At 39.7% G+C, this 19,472-nt stretch overlaps 1 protein-coding gene across 1 annotated transcript in view; it reads left to right on the forward strand.

Moving 5' to 3' along the window:
• The window catches only part of LOC134582714 (vomeronasal type-2 receptor 26-like), a 50,389-nt gene that overhangs the window by 9,531 nt on the left and 21,386 nt on the right, over positions 1-19,472 (forward strand). Inside the window, exon 2 of the mRNA XM_063439357.1 lies at positions 6,349-6,640. Coding sequence (XP_063295427.1) covers positions 6,349-6,640 — 292 coding nt within the window. The remainder of the gene's footprint in view (positions 1-6,348; positions 6,641-19,472) is intronic.

Below are 19,472 nucleotides of genomic sequence, written 5' to 3' on the forward strand. Positions count from 1 at the left end.
AACTTCAAGGTGAAAAGCCAATTAAAACTGATCCATATTTTTCACAATCATGGGATATGGAATATTTTCTTAAATATTTGTTGATAACTTGTGTTGTATAGTGATGTCCCGAATGGTTCGCTGGCGAATAGTTCCCGGCAAACATAGCTTGTTCGTGTTTGCCACGGACGACGAACATATGCGCTGTTTGGTCCGCCCCCTATTCGTCATCATTGAGTAAACTTTGACCCTGTACCTCACAGTCAGCAGACACATTCCAGCCAATCAGCAGCAGACCCTCCCTCCCAGACCCTCCCACCTCCTAGACAGCATACAATTTAGATTAATTTTGAAGCTGCATTCTTTTTTATTTTTATTTTTGTATTATTTTTTTTTGTGTTTGTGTTTATTATACATTATCCTCCATAGCCAGTAACCTGTGTTTATTATACATTATCCCCCATAGCCAGTAACCTGTGTTTATTATACATTATCCCCCCATAGCCAGTAACCTGTGTTTATTATACATTATCCCCCCATAACCTGTGTTTATTATACATTATCCTCCCCATAGCCAGTAACCTGTGTTTATTATACATTATCCCTCCCATAGCCAGTAACCTGTGTTTATTATACATTATCCTCCCATAGCCAGTAACCTGTGTTTATTATACATTATCCCTCCCATAGCCAGTAACCTGTGTTTATTTTACATTATCCCCCCATAGCCAGTGTGACGAGAGCAATCTCGCCACATTGCATTGGAGAAGCCTGGTTGCCCGCCTGCTGCCTTTGGACTATGGACCAGACTTTAAAAGACTTTATTTTCCCTGCAGAAAGGCTTATTCGTGCCTTTCTGCCGGAGTGTTCGGCGACCCCCTGGGAGCTGGAGTGTGCCGCCAATTTACCTCCCTGAAGCTGCGGTTAACCGCAGCTTAATTGACGAATGCAGGGTGGTCTTTGTTCGTTTACAGAACACGTGGCGGCGGGCATTTTAAAAGTCCCGTATGGCCAGCGGTGTTTGGCACTTAAACTATGGAACTAAAAATGGACACTTATTTGCACGAACACCGCTGAGCCATCCGCCGCCTGGTTACTGTTTGTACAGTTTAATGAACACATGTCCATTCGGTATTTTATTTTATGTGAATGTGTTAACCCAGATAGCTATGCCATGGAGCCCATTCATGTAGTTAAAGACTTTGACTCCATGGCAATTGAACTGTGTGTATAGGATCCGAGCGCTATTCAGTAGTTTTGTGTGCTCAGATCCCAGCTATCTGGGGATATGTGACATGTCTGTGTTTAATGTATAAAACGTAACCTTGTGTATTTTATGGTGTTTTATTGTCTTTGTATTCCCACGTGTATGATGGCGATTTGCCTCTGTCCTGGGAGATAATTGAATTACTTCTCAATTATCTCCAGGGCAGAGGAGAGGAAGCCAGGATGCATTGTGGGAAAGTATGGTGACTGTATGTCCTAAAATTATGTATGTCTGTCTTTTGTTACAGTCTCCCATCTGGTCCCCTAGGGGAGTGTCCACCAGGTGGGAGACCTGCATTAATACTGGGCGGGTAGCCCTGAGTAAACCAGACCACTGCTTGACCCTCAACACGGAGCCTTGTCTCGTTCTTGGGGGGATTCACTGTATGCTGATAGAGACTGATTGCCAGGAGTGTAAGCCGCTTGGGAGCTTTTCCTGTTCGTCTGCTAGCAGCTATTCGTGAGGTTTCAGTTCGGGAGTTTGGAGTGCTATTTCGTATCCAGTTCGGGAGTTTGGTGTTCTGCAGTAGCTGTGCCTGTATCTCTGGAAGGGGAAGATCTACTAAATGGCTTTTAACCCCTTTTATGCCTGGGGGTGCCGTTACAGCCAGTAACCTGTGTTTATTATACATTATCCCCATAGCCAGTAACATGTGTTTATTATACATTATCCTCCCATAGCCAGTAACCTGAGTGTAATATAGAGATACTGTGTGTAATACAGAGATACTGAGTGTAATACAGGGATACTGTGTGTAATATAGAGATACTGTGTGTAATATAGAGATACTGTGTGTAATACAGAGATACTGAGTGTAATACAGGGATACTGTGTGTAATATAGAGATACTATGTGTAATACAGTGATACTGAGTGTAATACAGGGATACAGTGTGTAATACAGGGATACAGTGTGTAATACAGAGACACTGAGTGTAATACAGGGATACTGTGTGTAATACAGATATACTGTGTGTAATACAAGGATACTGTGTGTAATATAGAGATAATGTGTGTAATACAGTGATACTGAGTGTAATACAGGGATACAGTGTGTAATACAGGGATACAGTGTGTAATACAGAGATACTGTGTGTAATACAGGGATACTGTGTGTAATACAGAGATAGTTTGTGTAATATAGAGATACTGTGTGTAATACAGATATACTGAGTGTAATACAGGGATACTGTGTGTAATATAGAGATACTGTGTGTAATACAGAGATACCGAGTGTAATACAGGGATACTGTGTGTAATATAGAGATACTGTGTGTAATACAGACATACTGAGTGTAATACAGGGATACAGTGTGTAATACAGGGATACAGTGTGTAATACAGGGGTACTGTGTGTAATACAGAGATACTGAGTGTAAAACAGGGATACTGTGTGTAATATAGATATACTGAGTGTAATACAGGGATACTGTGTGTAATATAGAGATACTGAGTGTAATACAGGGATACTGTGTGCAATATAGAGATACTGAGTGTAATACATGGATACTGTGTGTAATATAGAGATACTGAGTGTGATACAAGGATACTGTGTGTAATATAGAGATACAGTGTGTAATACAGGGATACTGTGTGAAATACAGAGATACCGTGTGTAATACAGGGATACAGTGTGTAATACAGAGATACGGTGTGTAATACAGAGATACTGTGTGTAATACAAGGACTATTGGAGAGGGGCAGTAAATGTAATATAATAGAATTAAGGGAGGAAGACATGGAGAGGGGGGCAGTAAATGTAATATAATAGAATTAATGGAGGAAGACTGGAGAGGGACATGGCACTAAAAGACTGTGTCCACTCCGGGCAGCAGCTAGCTGACCCGTGTGAGTCAGGCTGGGGCTGCCGGGAGTGGACAAGGGGGAGATATGTGGTGGGACATCACCACTAAGTGCCATGTCCCCTGAGTATTCAGAGGTTTGGTTTTATATTTTGTGTCTCCAATATGTACTGTGATGGTTTTCCCTTGTGTATGTCTTGCTATTACTGCATTGCAGAACATTTAAAAGTTGACAGTTGACAGTTAACTCCTGGAGCCGTGAATAAAAATGGTCAGTTGACTCCCAGGCTATGTGTCGTGTGGTCCTTGGGAATGGGAATTATGCTGTGTGTCCTGCCTTCTGTATGATGAATCCTGAGTACCAGCGGAGAGCCCTTGGATTAACCCCTGCCGCTCGGCTACAAGGCTCCCATTGGCCCACGTCATTCCAGCACCCCCACACGCGAACATTTTGGGGGCGTAGGCATGACGTGGGCCAATCACTGGTGTAACAGCAGTGTACATTAAAAAAAAAATTGAAGTTTGACTGTGAAATAATAGCAGTCAGTTTCCTTCACACGTGTGCGTTTCAGGGCCTGCCAGGGCACAGTGTCACACCAGTGCAACTCATATCTGGTGTAACAGTAGTGTACATTTAAAAAAAAAAAATACAGGGGGCTTGTTGTCACCTTTCGGGGACCCTTGGTGTTGTACGTGGCTGGGTGGAGGAAGAGACCTTCAATGACATCAGTGAGGACAAGGAACGGGACATGGCTAACTTGCTATCCAACCTTGTGCAAATGGACTGTTTGCGGTTGTTTGCGGTGCGTTAAACGGGGAGTTTGGTCTGTCACTGTGAAGCGGGCGTATCCCTTACACTACCTGATCAATACAACATCATACCTGATGTTTTAAAGCACGTTAAACAATTTAGGAATGTTAGGTGATTTATGCCCTTTATGGATTAAAACCAGACTCTGCATCAACTATGTAATTTTCCATGGGAGTTTTGCCATGGATCCCCCTCCGGCATGCCACAGTCCAGGTGTTAGTCCCCTTGAAACAACTTTTCCATCACTATTGTGGCCAGAAAGAGTCCCTGTGGGTTTTAAAATTCGCCTGTCTATTGAAGTCTATGGCGGTTCGCCAGGTTCGCCCGTTTGCGAACATTTGCGGAAATTCGCTTCGCCATTCGCGAACCAAAAATGTTATGTTCGCGACATCACTAGTGTTGCATTATTTTTTACTATCCATAAAGAAATGGATGCAGACTTTCATAAATATTTGACCCTACATTTAGAATGGAATAAATGCTTTGAATATTATCCTACTAAATAGGATTTGTGGAGAACCAGCAATGAGATTGCACATGTTACGCTGGATTAGTAAAAGTGGAAAATAATTGAGCTTGAGAATTTTTTTGCATCCTGGCTATTTAGATCTAATCTGCTTTTTCCTTGTCTGTTCCAGACAAGTCATGTTTTCTTTATTCATTTTGTATATCTACTCATTAATTTCTAACTCATTATCTAGCACTGTCTTACATACAGTCTGAAACAATTTCGACATTTTCAACAAAATTAAGAAATGTGCTTTTTTGACATTTACCAGATTATTCCCTAAGGTCAGAATGTCCCCGTACCATTTGCTGATGTATGTGTCTATTTAGACTGCTCGTTGTTTAGTTAATATGAACCCAACCTCAGCATTGCAGGTGGGAGCATAGAGAGTTTTTAAACCTCACTATATATATTGTTATGGGGGTAATTTAGACACTCATTGGATCTTTTCTAATTTGTTTCTGTCCTATTGGATGTTATAAAAAAATGTCACAATATTATAATGGTTCACTGGCTGCTGACTGTTTGCCCACTGACTGCAAGTGCTGTAGTTGCAAATTATTGTTACAAAAGCAAGTGAATGATAAGTTATGACCGCGCATCTTGCTGGGTGCGTTCGGTCCCCAGTGGTAAAATCGTTGCAGTGTTCTTTTCAAAATCCTATACTCTGTATAGAGTTTGGATTTAGCCAGACTCTGAATTCATCCAGCCAACTGCTTTAATTTCAGTTGGTCTGACCAATTTCTGACTGGAATTAGCATTATTAAATTTGATAATTGTTAAACTGCATAACTAACTGCATAACTAAACTACCTCAATGATCCCGAGTGATTAAATAATGTTAGAAAAAGATTCCAAGTGATTCATCTACAAAAATAAAAAAAAGTCCAATATGTGTCCGATGTCTTTCAGGGACACATCTGGACAGATACATAATGCGTGAGGTAACAACAATTATCCCTAGGACGTTTGGCAACTGATTGAGGCCTAAATGTATTTTTTTTGGGTTATGCTTGTCAAATTAATTCAATATTTGATTCATATTTTAATATTTTAACATACTGATTTATATATATATTAATATTTTGACATATTGACATATTCATAGTTTAAGATATTGATAGATAGTGTACTTTGGATTTTGTATGTTAAGTGAATTGGTCCCAGCAGCAACCTATAATGTATCCATGTTCAGGTGAGTGCAGACTCTTGGTTTCATTTATATAGTTGGGAATTCAGTCCAACTCCTTGGTTTTCGACACCTCCCTGAGTCCCAGGAGGAAGGATTTCCCAAGTAAGTGGATTAACCTCATAAGAGCAAGCTTTGGGTTCCGAGAGTGGGACCTGCCAAGAATGGGGTACATTGACGTTGTCGCAGGCTTATGCAAAGTATGATCATATACTGTAACTAAACCCCCATTATTATTGCCTAAGTCATGTGTTTTGTTTTGTTTTTAACTATTACATTTCGTGAGCATTGAAGTTACTGTTTAGTGAGTGTGCTGGATCTTGTGTGTTGCATAAATTATCCTTAACAACGCCCTTGTAATGTTCAGGTGATTAATATTAAAATATTAATTCATTTGAAAAGCAAATTTTAAAATATTATATTGAGGGCTGAATAGCTTAGCAGCACTTTCAGGGAATTTGCCTTTGATTTATTTCATTTAAATTTGTATCAGAAATTATTCCAACAATGTTTTAAATGATTTGTGTACAAAAAATACCACAGACTGTGTGACTTCTGTAGATAAATCATTTGAAACATTTAACTAACAAATTGTGATCATTGCTGTTGCTGATTCAAATACATTAAATAAATGCTTTTGTAAGACTGGTACCCAAAAGTGTAACCGTGTGGCCTCATTTTCTCATCAAGACTTGATCTACTGTTACATTTTGAACGATTCCCATGCAACAAAGTTCAATTTAGTTCCTTTAAAATCATGTACCCTAACAAATCTTTTTTAAATCTTTATCAGAATAAACATAATGAACTACCAGAACCTATTGTCTTTTGTATTTGCCATCACGGAAATTAACAGAAATAAATGGATGCTCCCTAATATCACTCTTGGCTTTCACATCGTGGATTCCTGTTTTGTAGAAGAGAAGGCATTGATGGGAATGTTCACCATATTATCAGGAAACCTACTTCCCGTACCAAACTATCGTTACAGACATGTGTCGGCCTTGGCGGGTTTTGTTGAAGGAATATCTTCCAAAGTGTCACTCTTACTGGCCAGACTCTTTACTGTCTACAGGATCCCGCAGGTAAATGTACAGGGAAATGTTTTTATTTTTAATCATGGATTATAGAAAGTCAATCAGCATGCTGGAATCATCTCTAGAAATAGGGATCACACTTCAGTTATGTTGTTGATGTCAGATAGGGCACTTCAGTTATGTTGTTGATGATTTTTATGGTGGAAATTGACAGTAATAGCAGAAATTACACACCAGCACTTACATTCACGTTCACTCCGGTAATTAAGGAATTGCACCAACAACAAGGTGTCCAATGTCTTCATTATCTCAGAGGGTTTTAATGTCTTTATTAGTGTCAGGAGGGCCTATGTAAATAGTGGGAAAATCATACAGGTGTAACAATAATTGTTAGCCTTTGGAAACCACTTTCCTGTTCTATATCTAATTTAAGAACGTAATGGGTCAATATTTTCTACCACATTTAACATGGTTTGATATTTGAAGATAAACAGATTCCATTTATTCAGCTCCATTTAACATGGAAGATGAAACAGATTCATATATTAGGTTATGTATTCGTTTATTAAATGAAACCAAGAGGGCTGCACTCACCTGAACATGCATATATTATACGGTGCTGCTTGGGCCAATTTATAAGACAGGATTACAATACAGTACTACTCTATGTATATACCCCTTTGGGTCACTCCACAGGAAAAATTGGGAAGACAAGTAACACCAAGAAGGGGAGGGTTGCCTCTACAGACCCTACTGCTAAAATTACCAGAACTAGGTTCGATAGCTCTAAGACATGTGAGTGTTCCATTGTCACTCTTACATAATAATATTTGTGAAAAGGTTCCACACTCTTGAAAGACCAATAAATAGACAATCCAGTGCACTCGCTCATCCACTAAACAGCTATTTGTAGTCTCACAGATTGTAATAGTTTTATTAAGAAACACCTCATCTAGATAAAAACATAATGGGGGTTTAGTTACGGTATATGATCATATATTGCATAAGCCTGCCACAACATCAATGTACTCCATTCTTGGCAGGTCCTACTCTAGCACCTAATGCTTGCTCTTATGAGATTAATCTACCTACTTGCGATATTCTTCCTTACTATGACTCTGCATGTCAAGGATAATAGGGCCCTTGAATGAGGCGCATGTGACAGGGAGCCAAGGAGTTAGTCTGCTAGGATAGGACCTTCAGAATAGGACCAGTTGCTAGTTGTAGGTGCTTCGTAATTTTTGGCAATGTTTGGGGATATCACCTCATTCTAATGTCATGTTTCACACTTCTTATGTGAGGAGCTCACTCGAACGTCTGGCCGCCATGACGCCTCCCCTGAAGACTATTTTTAATGAATTTATGTTGAAAGCTAAAATTACAGAAGAACTATTTAAGGGCATCATCATCCCAGTATTAAAAACCGGAAAGAGCCCCGAGAGAGTAGATAATTACCAACCAATCTCTTTACTAAACGATTGTAGCGGTTACCCCAGAGAGTAGAGGGGTTCCAACCGCCGGAGGGTGTCCTTCTCCCGATTGGTGAGGGGGCATTCTCAGCATCCAGTAGTCTTCCAGGTGAGAGAGTAATAAGAGACAAAACTCTAGATTGAGGGTGAAGAAGAATGAACATTTGACTCCAATGAACATTTATTCCTGCTTATATACACAACTTTCCCAGCAAGGTTACCACCCACGTGGACCTTGTGGGGCACTGGAACTGTAAATTTAACAACTCATAAAATAAAGGCACATGGATAAGCACACCCACTTTTTACAATGAGAATCCTCCCCTCTGCTTGGGAGATAATTGAGTTAATTACTGTATCAACTCAATTATCTCCAAGCTAAAAAACACACTTTTATGCCATTTTTGTAGTTTGTGAGTTTACATGCAATATCAATAAAACTTATATTTTTTATAACCAACATAATTTGGGGACAAACATATCCAAAATTCACTTGAATCGGTTAAGTGGTTCAAGCGATAGGTGGAAGTCATATTTTGACCGAGGAGGAACAAAGCAGCCAGTTCTAACTGGTTTGGCAGTGTCCCTGGGACAATGTCCTGCTGGAGAACAATGGGACTGGGGAGGGGAAGAGGCACACCTTACCATAAATTCAAAGGGGCAGAAAAAGTGTCTCAAAAGTTTCAATATGTCCATACACTGTTTTTAAAAGGTCAGCACTAGTCCAAATAAAAGTCCATAAGACCAACTAATGTTTTTAAAGATTCAAAAAAGGGCTTTTGTTACAAAGATATTAATATCTACGTAGGAATACTGACAGATAGAATGAAGGAGGCCATCGGTCACCTAGTACACAAAAGCAGGTGGGATTTATTTCAGGTAGATCTTCGACAAACCATACAAGGAATCTGATAGGAATAATGGAACAGGCTAGAGATGAGTGTAAGCCCATGTTGACCCTGTCATTGGATACAGAGAAGGCCTTTGACAGGGCCGACTGGGCTTTTCTGAGTGAGTTCCTGGTCTCGTTTGGGATCTTGGGAATGATACTTGGGACAATTATGGCCTTATACAGAGACCCACAGGGTAGAATCGTGAGCCCCGGCATTAATTCCAATTTGATAAAAATTACTAACGGTACATGCCAAGGTTGCCCATTGTCACCGTTATTATATATTCTTTTGATCAAATATTTAGAAGTAGATATACGATCTAACAGCAATCATAGGCTTAATAAACGATAACTCCCACAAAATTTAATTATATACTGATGATGTATTACCCTGAACCCAGACAAATCCATTGATTATATTATGGATACTGTACAAAATTACAGTCAATATTCTAATTATAAAATAAAATATATTTAACTACATCTAAAACTGATATAGATAACATAGAACATAAATAAGGATTCAAACAAGTTAAAAAAGATTTTCCTATTTGGGTATTAGAATTTCAAAAACTCCAAAGAAATGAATGGAACTTAACCTCCTACCTGTAATTAAATGATCTAATTGTAGCCGATCTCCTGTTAACCTGACCGGTTACCTCCGCTATTTCTCTTCCTTCAGCTGAACAGGAACCATTTAGGGCATAAAGGGATCCATTCCCCCCCAGTAACTAGATGACACACAGTTCTGGAGTACAACAACACTTCATTGGCCACACATGGCTTTTATGCATACCCCGTGCAAGGGGTGGATCATACATACATACAAAGACACATCCCACATTCCTCCCCCTCCCCGAGGTCCAGCATGGGAAGAGACTTCATTCCCTTTGTCTCCAAAGCCCACCACTTAAACACAGGGTTTCCCACATCCCGGGACAGGGGGGTCTTCATCCCATGAGACTTTGTACCTGAGAGACCAGGCACGGGAAAAAGGGACTGTCCCTTTGTCTCCCAGGCACAGAGAGCCGATCCACAGGGAAAGAGCTGGTCTCTTTGTCCCAGTGGGCACCACAAAGCCCTTAAAAAATGGAAAAACTTGGAAATTCATGGCTAGGAAAGGTAAATATGTTAAAAGTATATATTGTACCGAAATGTTCATATATCATGAGAATGATACCCCTGAGAATCCCAGAGAGTTGATTTCAATTAATACAATCAGCATTCACTAAATTTATATGGTCAGGTAAAAACACCTAGAATAAACCAAGAAACAATGTCAAAGAAAAAAGACGATGGAGGTCTGAGTATACCAATCATTCAGGATATTGCACAAGCCAATTTACTGTCACTTATTTTAATTGTAAATAATTAAGAATCTAAGGATGAAAACTGGTATATCAGTGAACAGAATTTAACCATAGGTGTTACGGCTCCCCCGGTAGGAAAGGGGTTACTGCCGTGTAGGACGTTCCCTTCCTGAATGGAGAGGTAGCTACTGAGTGCTCCAAACTGCCGAACAGCAATCACACGAACCAGCCAGTCTTCCAAACAGCCGAACAAGCGCAATCCATACAAATGATCCCACCAATGACGAGACAAAGCTCTGTATTGAGGGTCCGCAGGAATCTGGCTTACTGTGGGCTACCTGCCCGGTATTTATGCAGGTCTCCCACCTGGTGGACACTCCCTGTGGGGACCAAATGGGAGACTGTGACAAGGACATTCCAATGACCAATCAGAGTGTTGCATGCATAGCCCTTCCCTTGAGTTACCCAAGACGCTCTGCTCTGCCCGGGAAATCATTGTGAAGTAATTCAATTATCTCCCTGGACAAAGATTACACGCCATTTTAAGTGACAATTGCAAAAGTGGTTAGAAATACATAACTTCACAGTAATGGGACATAACACAAGCATTCAACGGGTCCCCAGATAGCTGGGACCACAGGACCTGCTTAGGGAGGTTCTTCTTGGTCAGGTCCGTCAGGGGCTAGGCTATCGTGCTATAGTCAGGGACAAAACGTCGGTAATACCCTGCCGTCCCTAGGAAGGTCAGCACCTTGGTCTTGGTGCAGGGTGTGGGCCAGTTAGCTACTGCTTCTACCTTGGCTGTCTCTGGTCTCTGGTTTCCACACCCCACCCGGTGTCCCACTTCAGCCATACCTAGATGGCACTTATCTGGCTTCAAGGTCAGGCCAGCAGGCCAAATCTTATCCAGAACCACCCCTACATAAACTAAGTGCTCCTCCCAAGACCCACTGTAGACTGCAATGTCATCCAGGTATGCACAAGCAAAGTCCGGGAAGCCATCGAGAAGCCTATCCACCATACGCTGGAAGGTAGCCGGGGCATTCTTCATCCCGAAAGGCATGACCTTAAACTGGTACAGGCCAAATGGGGTGATGAATGCTGACTTGGGGGATCTGCCAATAGCCCTTACACAGGTCTATGGTAGTCAGATAGCGTCCCCTGGCTATGCGGTTTAGCAGCTCGTCTACCCTGGGCATCGGGTAGGCGTCAGTGGTGGTCTTCTCGTTGAGACGCCTATAGTCCACACAGAACCGGGTGGTCCCATCTTTCTTATGCACCAGGACTACGGGCGAAGCCCAAGGACTGTCGGAGGGCTCAATGACTCATAACTGGGTCATCTCCTGTATCACCTTCCGCATTCCTTCTCCTTCTCTCAGGTACACGGTAGGGGGGTTGTCTAAGGGGTGCCTTTCCGCTAGGGTGGTATAACCCGGTTCTTGAGAGAAGGTTGCCCTTTTCTCCCACAGTAGCCGTTTAGCCTGTTCCTTTTCTGAAGAGCACAGCCCTTTCCCTAGCTGTACAAGGCTCGTCAAGTCAGTCTGGGGGTCCCTCTCTAGTAAGTCAGGGAGAGGTAAGCTCTCTGAATCATCAGTAGTGGGCGCACACACAGCAGCAACATCCTCCTGCCTTTCCTGGTACTCCTTCAGCATGTTCACATGAAAGGACCTCCGGATCCTTTCATCTGCACAGCTGGCAATAATATACATAGTGTCACACACCTGGGCCATGGCTTTATACGAGCCCTGCCAAGATGCTTGCATCTTGTTGTTCTTCACAGGTTTAAACACCAAGACCGTTTGCCCCACCTGGAAGACGCGTTGTCGGGCACTGAGTTGTCGCTCAGATCCTATGCACACAGTCCAATCGCCGTGGAGTCAAAGTGTCCACAAAGTCTGTTCTTCATATGAATGGGCTCGACGGGATGGCTATCTGGGGTCTGGCTTATTCGTGAGCAAAGTACCGAACACAGCGACGTTCGTGAGTCTTTACCGAAGGAGAAGGGAGGTCGGCGGTTTCACCGGTGTTCGTGCCAAATAGTGTCCGTTTTGAGTTCCATGAGTTTGTCGTTGAACACCGCTGAGCGTTCATGGATTTTAAAATGGCCGCGACCTCGTGTTTGTGATTCGAATGGTGGCCACCCCGCTGCAGTCACCAATTAGGGGGTGTCCACGGTTAACCTCAACATTCTAATGGGGCCAAGAGGTTAACCAGCAGCACACTTCTCTACTGGGTGGCCGGCCGTTCGGGAGTTTGTTCGGTAGTTTCAGGGAAGCATATAGAGTCCACACGAATGAGAAAAATCATGAACCAAACAAACAAATGAATAGTAGTTCCATGTAAGTCCAAGACAGAGGGATCTGTCACAATAGGTAATAAAGTCCTTTCTATGGTCAAGAGATAAGGAAAATATCCATTATATCAAAACCTCAATTTCACTAATAGTCCAACAAATGTTCCAACCTGGTTTCTTTTCAAAATAAATATTGGTTTAAAAGAAAAAATAACACCAGCTATACATTTAAATTTTTTTATCAAATTTAATGTTAGACACAAACCTAGAAATTTGGATTCACAAAGGTATGAAAAAGAGGAAATATTTTTTTAAAATCTTTTGATCAACTTCAAGACGAATATAGTCTACCACCTACTGAATGGTTTAATTATATAAAAATAATTTTGTATAAAACTTGCCATTGTTTAAATATTCATGAAACCCATTATAAGATATTAAATAGATGGCACAGAACCCCTCGAAAAATTGCTAAAATGTATCCTACAGTTTGCTCCACATGTTGGAGATGTCCTGAACTAGCAGCAGATTTGAAACACATTGGTGGGATTGTCCGATAATCCAACATCTCTGGGAAGCAACAAGTCAGGATTTGTCAACTTTATTAGAAGAGAAGTTAAAACTGACCCCAAGCACGGCTTTGTTTCATATGGATATGAAAGCAATGAAAAAGGTCTTGGACCAGTTGTCCTCCATATTTTGATGGCTGTCAAAATATCAATAATAAGGAACTCCTTTGGTGGATAGCTGGCCCAAGATTCATTCACAATATATTATACAATGTAAGATGGAGCAAGCTATAACCAGACAATCCCCTTTGTTGTGTCATCAATACAGTTACTGGGACAGATGGATTAAAAAGCTAACTGCATAATAGTTCTCCATATCCTTATCAGACCCTGGCTCCAAAGTACTTATTATTAATATACCATATCCCTTTACCACATCTGGCCCTGTAGATGCCTCCTGCCCTGAGTCCTTATATCGCCATAATTTGGTTTTGTCTTGTTTTTTAATTTTTATTTTTATTGTAGTCCAAGTCTGTTTGTCTATGTATTTAATTGTAAAATTATACTGACATTAAATTAATGAAAAATAAATAAGTATAAATAACAAATTATAATTTGTTATTGGATTTTGCAGATACTGAAGTCTAAGGATAAATACGCAATAATTAATACCAATTTCTGATGTTAAAAAAGAAGGAAAAGAAGAGAAATAAATAATTAAATAAGCATAAATCCACAATCAGAACCAAACAAAAAGATTTACGTATTCCTGCTCATTTTTTAGAATGTAATCAAAACATATCTCAATTATGTTTTCAAATAATAGACCAAATACCACCACTTAGGCGAGGAGGTAATCGACAAAGCTTACTCAAAATGAGGAGGCCTTTTGTATTCACACGTTAATCACTTTATGGCCTAAGGGACAAAATAGAGAATTTCCCCTTACCTCTTTTCTGCAATTTATTTTTTATATACATTGCTTCTGTAATGAGATTGATTGATTACTTTTCCTGTTTATGCTTTAGCATGTTTGACTTATAAGTCTGATCCCTATTTTGTGTCCACCTGATTCTCTTATGGGGAGAATTTGATTCCTCAGATAATGTAGTTTCTATCTGCTTATATTATATAATTCAAGATTTTCCTAGTCTTGACATCAGAAAATATATATATATATATATTTTTTTTTTTTTTTTAAAGACAGGGGGCTCGTATTATACATTAACTTTCTTTAATTAACTCCAGCAGCAAAGAAATTTTTTCAAGAAAGTTTAGTGAATAAAAGACAAAAAACAGAGTAACTGAAATGGAATGAACAAAATATAACACCCCAAGGACGACCTTTACAAAATATGGAAAAAAAACAGAGAACAGTTATTCGGGATATGGCTGTATAAATCTATAAAGGGACATAAGATGAAATATAGTGTAATACAATAGCAACACAGAGTAGTGCGCAAAATGAATACACTCACCGGATAGAGACGAATAAAAGCGCTCTTAGGGTGCCTCCCCCGAAGTAGTGGGGGGCCAGAAATCCCTCTTTACACCTCCAGGCGGTAGATCAGACACAGGACTTCAACAGGTGAGGTTTTTTGTTTTTTTACGCGTTTCGTTCTAAACGAACTTCCTCAGGTACCGCAGATATTTAAACAATTTACCGTGTACATAACATGTAAAACAAACATATCCTATAAAACCCCTCAAAGAGTCCCTTGGTGGATCCAGTGGGCGTTGTCATCCTCTTTCATTATCATTGGTGTAGTAATTTGCTCTCATCAGCTGTTCATTATCCTTATATCAGTAGTATGATGAAATTGGCGCGTATTTTCATGTAACCGGAACAGGAAGTTCGTAACTGTAACCGGAAGTAACATACTTCCGCGTTCCACGATGCGTTTCAGATGCGTGTCAAATATACATTACCAGGGTCGTCAAGGTAACCAGAACGTGCAACATTCACCACATTGTTGATAAACAAATGAAAACTGGTCAGGGCTATGAGACTCTGCTGGAGAGAAGAGATGCATATTAGTGAAATAGAACTAATCATTTGTTATACACCAGATTCGAATGGAAAAGGGACACAGATGTCCTTTCAAATGTTTAATCATAAAATAACACTAAATCGTTATAAACGATCTTTAATTTGACAGGCTACATCAAATAAAATGAATACATAGAATCCATAAATGTAAATTATTATCCCTAAATAGAAAAAATCTCCATATTTGGAGAAGCACACATACCTATGTCTTAAAGGTTAGAGAGTTATTGTAAATAGTATCAATATACATCCAATAAAAAATAAAAAATACATAAAAAATAAAAAATAAAAAATTAACATAAGAATAAACGTAAAAATAAAAATATAAATACATATGAAATAAAATTATGTCTCTTGGTGTTCAATAAACATCAGAGATTCTTCAAGTATGAGAAAATAAAAATATGAAAGCAAAAAACTCAAACTGAATCAAAATCAAAATTACCAGTCCACCCACTGGGTGGAGAGACATCATATATATATAATTACTAGAAACAGGGGTATAGGGGGAAAAATCCCAACAGTTAATCACCCCACAGCCCTAGTAGATGAGCAAATACCAAATAAAAAAAGAAAACAATCAATCCAGAAAACAAACTAAATCAATATCGATATTCAAACCTATAGGCATTAGGGTCTGGAGTCTATGGATCCAGAAGGTCTCCCTTTGGGCCAATCTCTGAATTCTATTTCCCCCCTTGCCAGAAAGGCAAGACCTTTTTTATCCCTAGACGCTAACATTCCTCAAAAGAAAAGGAAGGACATGTTATACAATGAGCCGGGAGTGAATGTGTAGTAAGTCCCTTTCTGATATTATTAAGATGTTCAAGTAGGCAAACCTTTAACATTCGCTTGGTGTGCCCCACATATTGTTTGCCACATGGACATTGTAGTAGATACATCACAGAGTCCATGTGGCAGTTGATCTCAGTCTTGAGTCTAAATGTTTCCCCTGTAACAAAACTAAAAAAGGAAAAGGTTTTCTTAATAAATGCTGTGGTACAAGTTTTGCAGGAACCACAGCCCCTAAAGGAGCCAGAATGTGTTTGAACATTATTGATGGTTGGTTTGATGGCATAGCTGGGTGCCAACATATTTTTTAAGTTCTTATTTTTCTTATATATGACCATTGGGCGATCAGGTAAAGATGCACCCAAAATTGGATCCTGTAATAGAATTGGCCAAAAACGTTGTAAGCTTGTTTTGACTTTGGCATGATCGGTACTGAACCGGGTAACAAAGGCAGAACAATAGCTATCATTGGTGATTCGAGAGTCAAATTTATTCTCCAATAAGGCATTTCTCTCTATTCAACCAATTGAGCGAATTTATTTTTCTCTATTGTATCCTTTATCCAGGAGTTTATTTTTTACGTGCAAAGATTGTGTATAAAAATCTTGTGAATGTGAGCAATTTCGCCTAAGGCGAGTGAACTGACTATTGGCAATTCCTCTTAGCCAAGGCTTATGGTGACAGCTCCTCTGGTGGACAAACCCGTTGCCATCAGTGGGCTTAAAAAAACATTTAGTTTTAATGTGTCCCATATCATGGGATAAAGTAAGGTCAAGGAAATTTATCTCATCCTTGTTCCAAATAGGAGTGAAGACTAAGTGATATTCATTGTCATTGAGAAAATTGTCATATTCCTGAAAAGCAACAGAAGACCCCTTCCAAATAATAATGACATCACCATTATAACTTCGACCATAGGACCAGGTTCTCCCTCCAGTCATGCCCTGACCACACAAACAACACCTCCCACTTTCTCATGTAGGTGTTGGCATAACTGGGAGCGAACCTGGTTCCCATGGCGTTCCCCGTGATTTGTACAAAATAATTGCCATTAAAGAAAAAATTATTGTGATTCAAAATAAATTGAACTGAAGAAAAAATGAAATCTCTTGTGTCAGCCGATAGTTCTATGTCTTTCTTCATGAAATAGTCAATGGCCTCCAGTCCCAGTTCATGACTAATAACGGTGTACAGAGAGGTCACATCCAAAGTGGCCCACCTGTAATCGGGGTCCCATTAAATGTTCTCCATTTCCTGTCGAAAGGACTAAGTGACCCTAACGTATGAAGTTGCCCCATATTTCTGCAGGAAGGAATCAACAAAGGCAGACAGATTAATCAATGAGTTAACACCACTTATTAGAGGCCGTCCGGGGGGGTCAGGGATGCGTTTGTGGGTTTTGGGGAGAAAATAAAAAATAGGGATTATTGGGTTCTCTGTTTTTTTTGTGAAATTGTACCCTTCTCTTCCGCTATATCCAGAATTGTATTCAGTTCCAAATTAAATTGGATAATCGGGTCATTCCCAAGGATGCTCTATGTATTCACATGACCCAAAATACAAGAAGCTTCTTCTAAATAATATGTAGTTGTCATTAACACTATCCCCCCACCCCCTTTATCGGCTTCCCTAATTATCAGGTCATCCCTTTCCATTAGTTTTTTAAGGGTAATCTCCTCTTTTTTATTTAAGTTATAAGGACGAGTTCTCTTACTATCTTGTCTTGTTAATAACCGGAATTCCTGATCTACCATATGCTCAAAGGTCTCCAAAAAAGGGCCCTTACTGTAGGTAGGAAAAAAAATGTGATTTGTGATGAAATTTAAAATTAGCCTTTGTCACCACCGGATCAGTATCAGTATCAGCATTCAAAAGCGGAGAATGCAAAAGAAAATGTCAGTGAGCGGATGTTTTTTTTCAAGTCAATATACAAATCAAAATTATTGGCCGTTCTATTTGTGTCAAATTTCATACCCTTAAATAACAAATTAATCTCCTCATCTGAGAGTGGAATACGGGTTAGATTAAAGATACCTTTATCTAGCTCTTTTTGTCTCAGTGAATATGGGATTTGAGAAATCTCTTTTAATCCTCTGTCCTGACCCTCTTTTGTAGGGAGTCCTTGTTGCCATTTTCTGTATCCTATGCTTTATGGTGACTGCTCACTTTTTTATTTAATAAATCTACTGATTTTTTAAACCTCACCTGTTGAAGTCCTGTGTCTGATCTACCGCCTGGAGGTGTAAAGAGGGATTTCTGGACCCCCCACTACTTCGGGGGAGGCACCCTAAGAGCGCTTTTATTCATCTCTATCCAGTGAGTGTATTCATTTTGCGCACTACCCTGTGTTGTTATTGTATTACACTATATTTCATCTTATGTCCCTTTATAGATTTATACAGCCGTATCCCGAATAGCTGTTCTCTGGTTCTTTTCCATAACTGAAATGGAACACTCGGTAGCCAATTAACCAATCAGTCTATATAGTGAATGATCCCCAATATTCTTCCTCTTTCGAGCTAGAAGAAGTATCTAGTAGTGTAAACTCCAAGCATAAGAACGACGAAACTCCAAGCAGGATTAAGCTGAAACATAAAGAACAGGGTGGGTTAGTGGGAGGCATAATACTCGCCTCCTGTCGTTAATAAAATGTATTTTATGACGTCAAGACTAAGAAAATCTTGAATTTTAAAGCAAAACACGAGGCGCGTTATATGCATGTTAAAGGCTGAATATTCATAGAAATATATATCAAATACATATTGAAGATATTACAAAATTATTTTTGAAACATGCATGCTAGGTCTAAAATAAGAGACATTAGGGATACGGCTGGGAAATCTAAAAAATTAGGAAACAAAAAAGGTATATAGTGTAATACAGTTAAAAAATGATTATGCACTTAATGAAATGCACTCACAAGATAATGATGAAAGTTGCGCCCAAGGGTGCCTCCCCTGACAATTTTGGGGGGCTAAGGTATCCCTTCGATTGCTCCAATGGTGTGGATGCAACACTGGACTCCAGTGTGTGGTAAGAAAAAATCAGCAGCTGCTTTGCCAGATACTCAAGGAAGCAAGGTGAAGGCTCAGTGTAGGACCCGCTTAGGGAGGTCCGTCTTGACGTTGGCAGGCGGGCATTCCCTCCAATGGCCATTGGAGTAACTAAATTACCTCCGTTTGTTTAAATATACATAGGAATTAAGGAGAGAGCGCAGGTAACTTTTTTTTCTATGGTTTTTAATATATATATTGGGGCTGATGTGTACTGTGGTTGTTGCTGCCACCCAGGAGTGATGGGAGTGAGCGCAGGACTTATCTTTCTAGAATTTCTTATAGATGAGGTTTTACGCTCATATGTTTGAAGACAATTGACAATACATAAAAGAGGATGGTCAGAAAAAGAAGGATAGAATACAAAGCGGAGATTATTTTTGGTACGTCTAACAATAGAGAAATTAACACCATCGGGAGTATAGTGTCTATTATTTAGGTCTAAAGCCTTAACTCTTTTAAAATAAATGAGGCATAGTAATGTGGTAAGCTTAACCCCTTAAGGACACATG

Source organism: Pelobates fuscus, chromosome 13, assembly GCF_036172605.1.
Source record: "Pelobates fuscus isolate aPelFus1 chromosome 13, aPelFus1.pri, whole genome shotgun sequence".
NCBI lineage: Eukaryota > Metazoa > Chordata > Amphibia > Anura > Pelobatidae > Pelobates > Pelobates fuscus.